Here is a 13,423-nt window from a genome sequence, read left to right on the forward strand (position 1 = left end):
TATTGATTGAGACCATTGCTTCTTTAGAATGATTGAATGTGATAGGAGTTAGCAGAGACGTTCTATTTGCCTCACACTGACCCTTGGGTTAAACATAAATGCCTAAGAGTGCTCCAGTGAGGATATCACTCATAAGCTACGTGTCTAAATCCTGACACATCGCTTTTGAAGTATGAGAAGGAGGCAGTTATCATATTGGAAGGAAGCAGAGGCCATTTCCGCCTGTTTTGTCATTTTGCACTTGTCTTTTGCAGGCTCTGAATAAATCAATTTTGTCTTTGTGGCCCTAGGGTTACGGTAACTGCAATGTGCAACATGGACTTTAGCCGGTTTCCCTTGGACACACAAACGTGCTCTCTTGAAATTGAAAGCTGTGAGTAGACTTGTGCCCAGGGTCAGCACACAACCTCTGATAATTCTGAACACCTCTAACTCTCAACTGCGGGAACAGTGTGTATTCCTTATTCACGACAATGCTTTTAAAGTAATTTTTTAGATTGAAGCTAGGTCTAGGGTAATTTTAAGTAACAGGAACAAATTTGGGACTAAAACTTTCCATTGCCATAACTGATCTTTTTAATGCCCTGTGGCAATGGCTTCAAACTTTGTTCTATTGAATCAGGATAACTGCTTGAGGAGGGGAAGCAGAGGGCTAAGTGAATATGGGTCTCTTTCCAAGCCCTTCGCCAGCACACACACACACACACACACACACAGACACACATGCAAATTCATCTAGAAAGCTCATTTTTTACATGTTTTATTGCTCTTCTAATGTGATTTCTGCTGAAGAAAGATTTCCTGGCCAAAACAAGTGTGACAATAGTTGCCCCCTAGGGAACTGCCACTGTGAGTTCCCGTGGTGGCTGAGACTCTCAGGCATAACAAGGGATTTCAGGAAGGTTGTACAGATGTCCTGGAAAAGCTAAAAACCAGGCCCTAAGACACCATTGGTGCAGGCAACAAAAGAAAAAACACGCAAATTAGAGTGCGTGAAAATTGTTAATTTTGTGTATCGACATTATCAAAACAGTAAAAGGGCAACCCACAAATGGGAGAATATTTTGGCAAATCATCTATCTGATAAGGGATTGATATCCAGAATATAAAGAGAACAACTAAAACTCAACAACAGCAACAACAGCAAAACAGATAACTTGCTTAAAAAATGGACAAAGGACTTGAATAGACATTTCTCCAAAGAAGATACACAAATGGCCAAGAAGCACATGAAAATATGTTCATCATCACTAATCGTTAGGAAACTGCAAACCAAAACTGCAATGAGTTACACTTACTGGATGAATACTGTCAGCAAAACAGAAAACAATGCTGGGAGGTTGTGAATAAATTAGAACCCTTACACTTCGTGGACAGGAATGTAAAATGGTGCAGCCACTGCGGAGAGCAACTCCTCAAAAATTAAAGCAATGACTGGGCACTGTTGCTCACACCTGTAATCCTAGCACTGTGGGTGGCCGAGGTAACAGGATCACTTAAGCCCAGAAGCTGAAGACCAGCTTGGGCAACATAACAAGACCCTGTCTCTACAAAAAATACAAATATGTGTCGGGCGTGGTGGCTGGCACCTGTGGTCCCAGCTTCTCTGGAGGCTGAGGCAGGTGGATCACTTAAGCCCAAGAGCCTGAGGCTGCAGTGAGCCATGATTGTGCCACTGTACTCCAGCCTGGGTAAGAAAGCAAGACCCCCATCTCTTAAAAAAAAAAAAAATTAAAACAAGAACATATGATCCAGCAAATCCATTTCTGGATATATAACTAAAAGAATTGAAAGCAAGGTCTTGAAAAGGTACTTGTATACTCATATTTATAGCATTTTATTCACAATTGCTAAAATATGAAACAACCCAAGTGTCCATCAATGAATGAATGGATACCCAGAATGTGGTAATGCATACAGTGGAAGAGTGTTCAGCCTTAAAAACAAGGATTTTGAAACTTGATTGGATATATCATTTGCCAATGTATATTCTCCCATTGTGGGTTGCATGTTACTCTGTTGATAATGTTTGGATGCACAGCATTTTAAAATTTTCATGTAGTATTTATGTACTACATTACCACATAAATACAACCATTATGATGGTGGTACCAACATCTGTCTCTGGAACTCTTTTCACCTTCCCAAACTGAAACTCTGTACCTGTTTAACAATAACCCCTCATCCTCACCTCCCCTCCCCCCAGCCTCTGGCAACCACCATTCTACTTTCTGTCTCTGTAATTTTGACTGCGCTAAGTACCTCTTAAAAGTGAAATCATACAGCACTTGTCTTTTGCAATGGCCGATTTCATTTAGCATACTATCCTCAAACCTTTCACCTGATGGAATCAGGCCCACCCAGATTATCCAGGAAAATCCCCTTTAAAGTCCACTGGTTTTAGACATTAGTCACATCTACAAAACACTTTTACAGATTAGTGTTTGATTGCATAATTGGGTACCATAGCCAAGCCAAGTTGACACATGAAACTGACCATCACACAGGTCAAGAGTTAGAAAACAGGAATAAAATAGTTCCTGGAAGGAACTGTTTATACATAAGCAGACTGGACTGGCAGTGCCATGAAGCTTTTCCTCAGTTATGCTCAGGCTGTAGGTAGGTTTGTTCACTGGGAGTTCACCGGAAGCAGGTGAGAGAAGGAGAAATGGCAGCACCAGAAAGCGCGATGATCATGGAGTCACTTCAACTTTACCCTGAGTAGGAGTGACTAGAGTCTTACAGAGAAGGAACTTGTCCCACTCCTGTCTCTTTATGGATCTTTTCTTGCTAAAATGCAGCCTTTATTACCTGATAGGGTTTATAGGTGTTTGCCATTAATTGATGAGTCGCTGCACTTTGAAAGAAGAAAGGAAAAGGCTAAATTACTCCTAGTTTATAAGGCTGAGTCATATGAAATGTTGCCAATATTTAACCATTTCTGACCTACAAAAAGAGCAATTTCATTTGATTTAACCTAATAAATGGCAGGCTGAATTGCAGGGTGAAACTTTTGCAGCAGTTATGAGCATTTGGGGTTGAGAACTTTGCTCTGATGACTTTTGGAAGAGTAAAGAGACTTAGATGTGTCTTTTGGGATATTGCTTTGCTTTGTTTAGACTGTGGTTTGTTTTTTAAACTATCATACCACAATCCCAGTAGTCAGTGCAGGAAGTCAGGACACAGGTTCCACGTAGCCCCACAGACCATCCTGTCTTGCCACCACTTTGTGTCTGATGCTGGCTCCTGTCTTTCAGATGCCTATACAGAAGATGACCTCATGCTGTACTGGAAAAAAGGCAACGACTCCTTAAAGACAGATGAACGAATCTCACTCTCCCAGTTCCTCATTCAGGAATTCCACACCACCACCAAACTGGCTTTCTACAGCAGCACAGGTAATTGCGGGGTGAGGGCTGAGAGGGCAGATTCAGCCTGGCCTCAGAGGTTCACCCTCTATTATAGGAAAGGTTTGAATTGGTTGTCAAGTGAGCAGTGTCACTTATATTTGAAACTAAAGACAAAGGCTGGGTGCAGTGGCTTATGCCTATTATCGCAGGACTTTGGGAGGCCAAGGTGGGTGGATAGCTTGAGCTCAGGAGTTCAAGACCAGCCTGGCCAAGATGGCGAGACTCAGTCTCTACTAAAAATACAAAAATTAGCCAAGTGTGGTGGCTCACCGCTGTAGTCCCAGCTACCTGGAAGGCTGAGGTGGAAGATCCTTGAGCCCTAGAGTAAGAGGTTACAGTGAGCCGAGATCACGCCACTGCACTCCAGCCTGGGCGACAGAGTGAGACCCTGTTTCAAAAAAAAAAAAAAGAAAGAAAGAAAGAAAAGAAACTAAAGACAGACATCCTAAGTGAAGTAAAAAAAGAAAGAAAGAAAGAAAAGAAACTAAAGACAGACATCCTAAGTGAAGTCTATCTAGTGGGTAGCAAGCAGTAGATGGAAGTGATTTTTTTTTATACTACCAATGCATCAGAGTAATAACCTAAAAAAATCAGTAAGGACTTAAAACATAAGCTGCGTGAGTAGGTTTATTTGAGACAATCGCATTGCCAGCTTAGTAACTGGCATTTCAGCCATGATATGCTGATCCGAGCCCCCTCCTTAACAGCAAGAAACAAATATAATTCGGGTCTGTTGTTCTCCATTTACATTCTCCCTGCTCCAGCCAGCCCTTTGGGGTTGCTCCACTCTTGACCAGCCTGCTCTTGCTATGCTGCTCGCATAGCGCCTCCTGGTGACTCTCTTCTAAGTCTCAGTGCAGGAACAACTGGTCAGTTCCCTGTGGACCCAGTTGTTCCTTTTTTGAACCAAGGGTCAGGTCAGGCTCACACCCTCCTGTTGCCTGAGGTCATGGTCCATGACCTCTCTCCTGGGAGCTTGAGGTTAACTTGCTCCATTCTTGCCTCTTTTTAAAAAAAAAAAATTCAGGCCAGGCGAGATGGCTCATGCCTGTAATCCCAGCACTTTGGGAGGCTGAGGTTGGTGGGTCACCTGAGGTCAGGGGTTCGAGACCAGCCTGACCAACATGGAGAAACTCCGTCTCTACTAAAAATACAAAATTAGCTGGGTGTGGTGGCGTATGCCTGCAATCCCCAGCTACTCGTGAGGCTGAGGCAGGAGGATCGCCTGAACCCGGGAGGTGGAGGTTGTGATAAGCCAAAATCGCACTACTGCACTCCAGCCTGGGCAACAAGAGTGAAACTCCATCTCAAAAAAAAAAAAAAAAAAAAATTCAGTAGTTTTATTGATACAAGTGGGTTTTGATTACATGGATGAATTGTATAGCGGTGAAGTCTAAGATTTTAGTACATCTGTCACTGAGTGGTGTACATTATACCCAAAGGGTAGTTTTTCTTCCCTCGCTCTCGTCCTGCCCTCCCCACTTCTGAGTCTCCAGTGTGCACTATACCACTATGCATGCCTTTGTGTTCCCACAGCTTAGCTCCCACTTATAAGTGAGAACATGTTGAATTTGCTTTTCACTTCCTATTTCACCTAGAATAATGGCCTCCAGTTCCATACAAGTTACTGCAAAAGACATTACTTCATCCTTTCTTATGGGCGAGTGGTATTCCATGATGTGTACATACTATATTGTCTTTATCTGCTCATCTGCGGATGGGCACTCAGGTTGATTCCATATCTTTGCAGTTGTGAATTGTGCTTCTTGCCTTCTTTTCACCAGGCATCTTTCAGGATGATTTTGTTCAAATCTTCATGCAGTTGCTGTGGCTAAAATCTTGTACAATGGACGCACAGAGGGCGCAATCTTTTTAAGTACCCCCCATGGTCTTTCTAATCTGTAAGAGAGAGCACCAACATAGCACTGCAGTCCAGCACATCTTATCTTCTTATTCATCACCAAAAGTGTTGGTTCCTTGGAGGACCCCTGCTCTTTTGACCCTCAGCATTCTGACAGTCCCTCTGCAGTAGCTTGCTGGTAACCAGAGACATGTCCCATGCATTATAATGACCCAGGATGCCAAGTTTCCAAGTTCATATTGCCAAGTCCCCATCCATCTTGTTTTCAGTCCTAGGCATCTCCTGCATATAAGGCCTTTTCCTTTTCTTTCCTTCATCCTCACTTTCTCTAACTCCTCCAGGTATGCTTTCCTTGTAAGGAACACAAAAGAAGAGCTACAATGTAGCTGGACCTGTGATTGTTCACTCTGCTCCTAAATGGAATGTTGTGTTTAACTTTCTTTTTTAACTTAAAGCATGTTTCTCCCCATAAAGAAACCCAAAGAGATGGTTTAAAATCAGTGCTTCTCATGGAACAGAGCGATTATACAGTAATACACACTGCCTGGGTGAATCTAACTCAAGAAAACTTTGGCCCTTATCTTGTTCACAAAGGGAACCCCTTGAAAAGATCATAAGATCATGTAAACTTGTTTTCTTTTTTTGAGACAGGGTCTTGCTCTGTCACCAGGCTGGAGTGCAGTGGTGCAGTCTTGGCTCAATGCAGCCTCGAACTCCTGGGTGCAAGCAATATATATATACACATACACACACACACACACACATTTTTTTTTTTCTAATAGAGACCGAGTCTTACTCTGTGGCTCAGGCTGGAGTGCAGTGGGGCGATCATAGCTCACTGTCACCTCTAATTCCTGGGCTCAAGCGATCCTCCCATCTTGGCCTCCCAAAGTGTTGGGCTTATAGGTGTGAGCCGCTGTGTCCAGCAGAGAATATTGTTAAATGGATGTTCCAATTAAGTAGGTCTGGGGTGGGGTCCAGGAATCTGCATTTATAACAAACTCCCAGGTGACAGTGAGGTTGCTGGGCCCTAGACCAGGTAATAGGAGAAATAGGAGTTTAAATGAGCCAGGCGTGGTGGTGGTTCATACCTGTAATCTCAGCACTTGAGAGGCTGGAGTGGGTGGATCACTTGAAGCCAGGAGTTCGAGGCCAGCCTGGTGAACATAGCAAGACCCAATCTCTACCAAAAAATTTAAAATTAGCTGGGTGTAGTGGTACCAGCTACTCAGAAGGGTGAGGCGGGAGGATTGCTTGCACTCAGGAGTTCGAGGCTGCATTGAGCCAAGACCGCACCACTGCACTCCAGCCTGGTGACAGAGCAAGACCCTGTCTCAAAAAAGAAAACGAGTTTAAATGATCTTATGATCTTTTCAAGGGGTTTCCTTTGTGAACAAGATAAGGGCCAAAGGTTTCTTGAGATAGATTCACCCATGCAGTGCGTATTACTGTATAATCACTTTGTTCCATGATTTTTCTCACTTTCACCTTATATAGGCATGGTAAGATTCCATTGGAGTGTCTAAAGCTCTTACAGTGTCCTGAATAAAATGTGTTTTATGAAGGAGCCATGATGTGTACTGCCTTTAATTCCTGTGTCCCCCAGGCTGGTACAACCGTCTGTACATTAATTTCACGTTGCGTCGCCACATCTTCTTCTTCTTGCTCCAAACTTATTTCCCGGCCACCCTGATGGTCATGCTGTCCTGGGTGTCCTTCTGGATTGACCGCAGAGCTGTGCCTGCCAGAGTCCCCTTAGGTAAGAAATATCTCAAGTGCATATTCCAAGCATCTGAAAATATAGGTATTAATAATTCTTCCCAGATAAAACCATTCTTTTCCAATTGGTTCTATACCCCTTTTGGTGTTATGACTTGGAAAAATTCAAGAGTTATTTATTGTAGGTAAAATCCCATAATTAGGAATCTGTGTAGCAAAATGCTTTCCAGGACTCTACAGGTGCCCATCCAAACAGCCCACCTTTAGTCTTGTTGAAGCCATGTTTCAGGATGGGTGAGCCTGGTCTTTAGGTGCCTTCTTTGCTCATCTGCAAAATGAATCATATCCCACAACAGTGTTTCTCAAATGGTGGCTCAAGGGATCTTTGTGATAGAATTTCTGTGGGAAATTGTTAAAAACGAAGGGTCCTGGGTCTCATCTGCATCTGTAGAATGAGAATCTCTGAGTGAGGACCAGGAACCTGCATTTTTAACAAGCTCTCCCAGTAATTATTCTATGTACTCAAGTCTGAGAATCTCTACTCGATAAGCATTCCACTTATGGCTATTTGCCATCAGCTGTTTTTCTCACCTTAAATGTCGTACCCATTTACACACACCACCATCACTCAAAGAGTTCAGGGGCTGCAGGGGAGAATGCGACCCACCAGATTTTAGTGAAACTGGATTGGAGCTGGCCCTTAAGATGACCCCAATCCCCTGTGATTTGATGTTTGCCAAACAAATGTTCTGAGCTTAATTTGAAATCCTGGACAAATTTCCATGGACAGATGCCATGTCCTCTAACAGTTGTTCCATAGCTTGAACAGTTACTGTGCTGAAAAGACAAACACCCTAGTTTTAAAATCTGTTTCCTGCAAATGAAGTTAACATCGTCATCCTTAGTGAAATTGACCCATGAGTCCTCAAGTGGACATTGCTGAATGGGCAGCCAGGTCCAGCATGGTGGTGGCTGCTGGGGGTGCCCTGACAGCTGTTGACACATGCCCAAGACAACAGGACTGCACAACAAAAGCCAGGACATGATATTAAAATTAATCTCATGGGCTTCTTCCCCTTGATGGAGCAGTAGTTACAAGAAACATATACCCGTTCATGTATGCAACCTCTTATTTTGTAAAAATTGAATTGAAATAAATGTTTTAATGCCAAAATGTCTGGGGTTCTTTGCAGAAGAATAGTGACACAGGTGCTATGATGAATACACAGCCTGTGCAGAGGGGTGAAAGGGTGGGGATGCCGGGGAGAGAAACAGGAAGAGCTTCATGAAAAGCTAAATCTTGAAAGATGTGTAGGTGTTTGCTAAACAGTGGAGCAGGCATGGAGATATTCTAGGCTGAGGGAATAGTGGGGACAAATGAGCAGGGGCATGAAACCATCCCATGTTTGGCGAAAGACAAGCAAACACTTGTTTCTGACTCATGTGTTTTGCAGGTATCACGACAGTGCTGACCATGTCTACCATCATCACGGGCGTGAATGCCTCCATGCCGCGCGTCTCCTACATCAAGGCCGTGGACATCTACCTCTGGGTCAGCTTTGTGTTCGTGTTCCTCTCCGTGCTAGAGTACGCAGCCGTCAACTACCTGACCACTGTGCAGGAGCGGAAGGAACAGAAGCTGCGGGAGAAGGTGACTTTGCCATGTGCTTCTAGTGTCTGGTCAGGATGGAGCCTGATCTATCTCTGGAACCTCGGACAGGGCAGACCTTCTCTGTAAAACGGGGTCATGATACCCCCTCCTCTGACTGCTTCACAGGGTTGTTGTGAAGAGCAAATAAATTGGTGTATTTCAAGTCATTGGGAAATTGACTTTGGGTGACATCTTTTATTCATTGAAACATTTATTTTGCACCTGTCACATACTTGGGCCAGGTCTTAGTTACATCTTAGGGAACATCTTGGTGATATTCATAATTTAGTGAGAAACTCCCAGGAGAAAAATAAATGACAGTTTAACATGGTGGAACAAATTATTTTTGAACATAAAGGTGTAATAAAAGAACTGTGTGGGGAAGAACACTTCTCATTCTAGGAAATCTTCCCGCATATGTAGCCTCATGCATCCTCCACCACGTCCCAGGTAATCTTCCCTCCCACCTGACTCTCATTTCCTCCTCCAGTGTACAGCTCAATGGTCATCTACCCCAGCAAACTCTAACCGTGTGGTAGTAAACTATCCCCACAATGCCAATTCCCATCCCATGACAAACACACATGTTCACAAGCACTCTTGTAGTAATGTAATCTGTAAACATTTTTACCAAGGGTTCATAACAGCTTGTCCTCTCGTGGAGAACTGGGTGATCTATGAATCATGAGCATTCTTGTTGGTCTTTGGTATGGCATTGTGATATTTCCCGAGTCCGTATGTAGATTTTAGATCGGCAAAAATGGATACCTACCCTCATCCCAAATTAGGAATACAAGAAACTAGAAAAAGGCAACGCCCTCCACTATGTGGTTTCTTTTGAAGGGCTTCTGAGAGATGATGCTGAGCTCACAGCCCAATGTGTGTTTGCTGTGTCTGCAGCTGCCCTGCACCAGTGGGTTACCTCCGGCCCGCACCGTGATGCTGGATGGCACCTACAGTGATGGGGAGGTGAACGACCTGGACAGCTACATGCCAGAGAACGGAGGGAAGCCCGACAGGATGATGGTACAGCTGACCTTGGCCTCAGAGAGGAGCTCCCCCCAGAGGAAAAGTCAGAGAAGCAGCTACGTGAGCATGAGAATTGACACCCACGCTATTGATAAATACTCCAGGATAATCTTTCCAGCGGCATACATTTTATTCAATTTAATATACTGGTCTATTTTCTCCTAGATGCCTGTAATTCTATAAATTTCACATTTCCATGGCATCCACTACAGAAATATCTGTATAATGAGAAAGAATGTAAGGATATGGTTTTAAAAAAAATCCCAAGTCCCACCCATGTTTTCACTATCCCTTCTGCAGCTTTCCAAAGCTACATTGACAAGACACTTACTGGTTTAATTTGCACTTATTAACCATCTATTGAATACGCAGCATTATATTAGCTGCTGCAGGCATATGACACTGCAGCAACTGATGTTAGTTGTTACCCAGATCCCCTGGAAAAACACACTACCAGTGTTTAGGCACGTTTAGTTCCACCTGTTAGACCCTAGATGCTATTCACTGAATGATTTCTTTTCCTCGAGTGTCATTATATTCTTCAGGCTAGGTGGACTTGGAAGCACCTAAAGGCCATTTGCATGAAACTCACATGCACCTAAATCCCCACTTTGACTGAAACTCATGCTTCAGTTTATAGCCTATTACCTATTTTGTATGCATCTCCGCGTGTTTATTTTAATAAAAGGCAATAATAATATTCACATTATTTTTCTTTACATGCTGTGGTTCACAAGTTTGACTCCTTTACAAGAAACGCTCTTTAGACTGGTGCAATTGCTTCTGATTTTGGTGAAAGTTTCCCTGGTAGAGAAACTCTGAAGATAAGACTACATGCATGTATTTTGTCTGTTGTGTCATAGAGGTAACTAGGCTAGAAAATTTGTGTTTAAATGTTCCCTGTTTTATATAATCACCACTTCATGTAACTTCTTGGAGCATGTTCTTGTTCAAAGAGAAGTTCTTTCTCAGTGATGTGGTATCTTCCCTGAGGAAATTGGGTAGAGAATGATTTCTTCTACATAAACATTTCAAGGAAATACATAATTTGGGACTACTTGTAACTCATTAGAATAATTACATAGAGAAATAATTACATGGTTTCTTAAGAGAAAAAGAACATCAGAAAGCAAAATAAATGGGAAGACATGACTGGACATCTGCATTTATATTCGAAATACCAGCATTTTCTATGAACCAGAAAAATGCCATCACCTAGACCACACAGCCCAGATACCACGCAGAAGGATGGCCCAATGGCAACTGAAATCAGGGAATGGGGTAAAGGAGAGAGTTCTAATTTGATGTATCATTTAAAAACAGTTTTTTACATTATATATCTACCATAAAGATCAACCCCCACCAAACTTAACCAAACAGCATTTGTTTTATTTGAAATTCACTTTAATAAAGTGAATTATATACATGATAATGTCATCTTCATTTCAAAGTTAATTTGACTCATCACCAATACTGAACATTATGATATTTCTACACATGCAGGACTATATTCTAATTTGAAAAAACCTATTTGCATAAACCCTAATTACAATGTAATCTCCCATTATTTCCAATAAAAGCTCACCAAAAGAAAGCTTTTTGGCAAACTTGAATAAACTTAAAGGGATATAGATGAAATAGTTAAATGTTAACTATTTAAATTTTTCATTCTCACTTTAGTTTTTTGAGACAGGGTCTCACTCTGTCACCCAGGCTGGAGTGCAGTGGTGCCTTCTCAGCTCACTGCAACCTCTACTTTCCAGACTCAAGTGATCCTCCCACCTCAGCCTCCTGCGTAGCTGGAACTATAGGCATGCTTCACCATATTCAGCTAATTTTTTTTTTTTTTTTTTTTTTTAAATAAAGACAGGGTTTCACCATGTTGGTCAGGCTGATCTTGAACTCCTGACCTCAGGTGATCCGCCCGCCTTGGCCTCCAAAGTGCTTGGATTACAGGCGTGAGCCACCATGCCTGACTCCTAAATGTTAACTCTCGATATTTAAAAATGTTATTTTAAGGCCGGGCGCTGTAGCTCAAGCCTGTAATCCCAGCACTTTGGGAGGCCGAGGCGGGTGGATCACGAGGTCAAAAGATCGAGACCATCCTGGTCAACATGGTGAAACCCCGTCTCTACTAAAAATACAAAAAATTAGCTGGGCATGGCGGTGCGTGCCTGTAATCCCAGCTACTCAGGAGGCTGAGGCAGGAGAATTGCCTGAACCCAGGAGGCGGAGGTTGCAGTGAGCCGAGATCGCGCCATTGCACTCCAGCCTGGGTAACATGAGTGAAACTCCGTCTCAAAAAAAAATAAAATAAAATAAAAATAAAAATATTATTTTAAAAACACTTTTTTTTTCCATGATTGTTTTATAGAACAATTGCAATCAAACTCTTTACAAAGATCTTTGCTGCTGTTTTCTTCCTCATGATCACTAGGGCCACCGTGAGTCATCTGGAATGTATCCAGGGCATACCGTCTGAACTTCCATCTATTTGTATGGGATACTCCACCATTTGAACCAGCCTATGGGATACTCTGAGTCTGCTAAAGTTGCCATAGCAAAGTACCACAGACTGCGTGGCTTAAACAACAGAAATTTATTTTCTCACAGTTTAGGAGACTGAAGTCTAAGACCAAGGTGTTGGCAGACTTGGTTTCCCTGGAAGCCTCTTTTCGTGGCTTGTAGATGGCCGTCTGTCATGTGTGTGCCCTAATTTATTCTTCTTATGAAGACACTGGTCATACTGGAATAGGGCCCATGTCAATGACCTGATTTAACCGTAATTACTTGTAAAGGCCTATCTCCAAGTGCAGCTATGTTGGGAGTTAGGGCTTCAATATATGAATTTGGGGGCCATAGGGAGACATAATTCATTCCATAACAGGCACCAATGGAAATTATCAATTTGCTTAATAGTACATCTATTGCATCTTTTAGATGTTTATTCTTAATTTTTGCAACATAATCATATGCAGCATTGTTTTTTAAAGTGATATTTAAAAGACTTATTTACATGATAGTCACACCAATGATTGTGAGGAATTAGTGATTAAATTCATGTTAAATGTCTTTGTTATCTTTTCTAGCAATTCTGGGTGACCGACATGAGTATCTAAAACTAGAATCAATTGAATAATTTCCATGCTAATGTGTTTTCTTAAGGCAATATTTTCTGTGAAAGTCATGTAATTGACAAAGAGCTCTGTAATATGACTTCATAAGGACCCAAATATAAAGCAACGCCCTCTTTTTTGAAGGATAATTTTGGAGAAAACCACATAATATATCTGATCATCTACAGTACTTCATAGATTTTACTGACATGAATAGGAATATTTGGTTAATAATATTGTTTGGTTAATGGGCAAGTACCATGTGTCATATTGAATATATTTTTTAATTGTTAAAATTTTTTGTAGAGACAAGATCTATATTGCTCAGGCCAGTCTCAAGTGAACTCCTGACCTTAAGCAATCTTTCTCGGCCTTGGCCTCCCAAAGTGCTGAGATTATAGGCATGAGCCACTGTGCCTGTCTTGAATAATTAATTTTTAAAGAGTTAAAATATATTTGACTAAAACTATATCAAACATAATGTATTCTCTGTCTGGTTGTTCAGAAGGTGCTGTAGGAATCTGAAGGTTTCTTATCATTGTGACACAATGTGGACATCATCTGGATGTGCAGAGGGGTTAGGCAGTAGAGAACTGGAGTTCCAACATTCTTTAGTTTCTTTCATAATTCATACTTT

The 13,423-nt window shown here is 42.0% G+C and overlaps 1 protein-coding gene across 1 annotated transcript in view; it reads left to right on the forward strand.

Annotated features, from left to right (window-relative positions):
• GABRR1 (gamma-aminobutyric acid type A receptor subunit rho1) overlaps positions 1-11,096 on the forward strand; it is a 39,341-nt gene extending 28,245 nt beyond the window's left edge. Inside the window, exons 6-10 of the mRNA XM_017506805.2 lie at positions 291-373; positions 3,258-3,398; positions 6,878-7,030; positions 8,445-8,641; positions 9,542-11,096. Of these exons, the coding sequence (XP_017362294.1) occupies positions 291-373; positions 3,258-3,398; positions 6,878-7,030; positions 8,445-8,641; positions 9,542-9,835 (868 nt within the window). The 3' untranslated portion in view covers positions 9,836-11,096. The remainder of the gene's footprint in view (positions 1-290; positions 374-3,257; positions 3,399-6,877; positions 7,031-8,444; positions 8,642-9,541) is intronic.
• The last annotated feature ends 2,327 nt before the right edge of the window (positions 11,097-13,423 follow it).

This window comes from Cebus imitator, unplaced genomic scaffold (assembly GCF_001604975.1).
Source record: "Cebus imitator isolate Cc_AM_T3 unplaced genomic scaffold, Cebus_imitator-1.0 Scaffold359, whole genome shotgun sequence".
Taxonomy (NCBI): Eukaryota; Metazoa; Chordata; class Mammalia; order Primates; family Cebidae; genus Cebus; species Cebus imitator.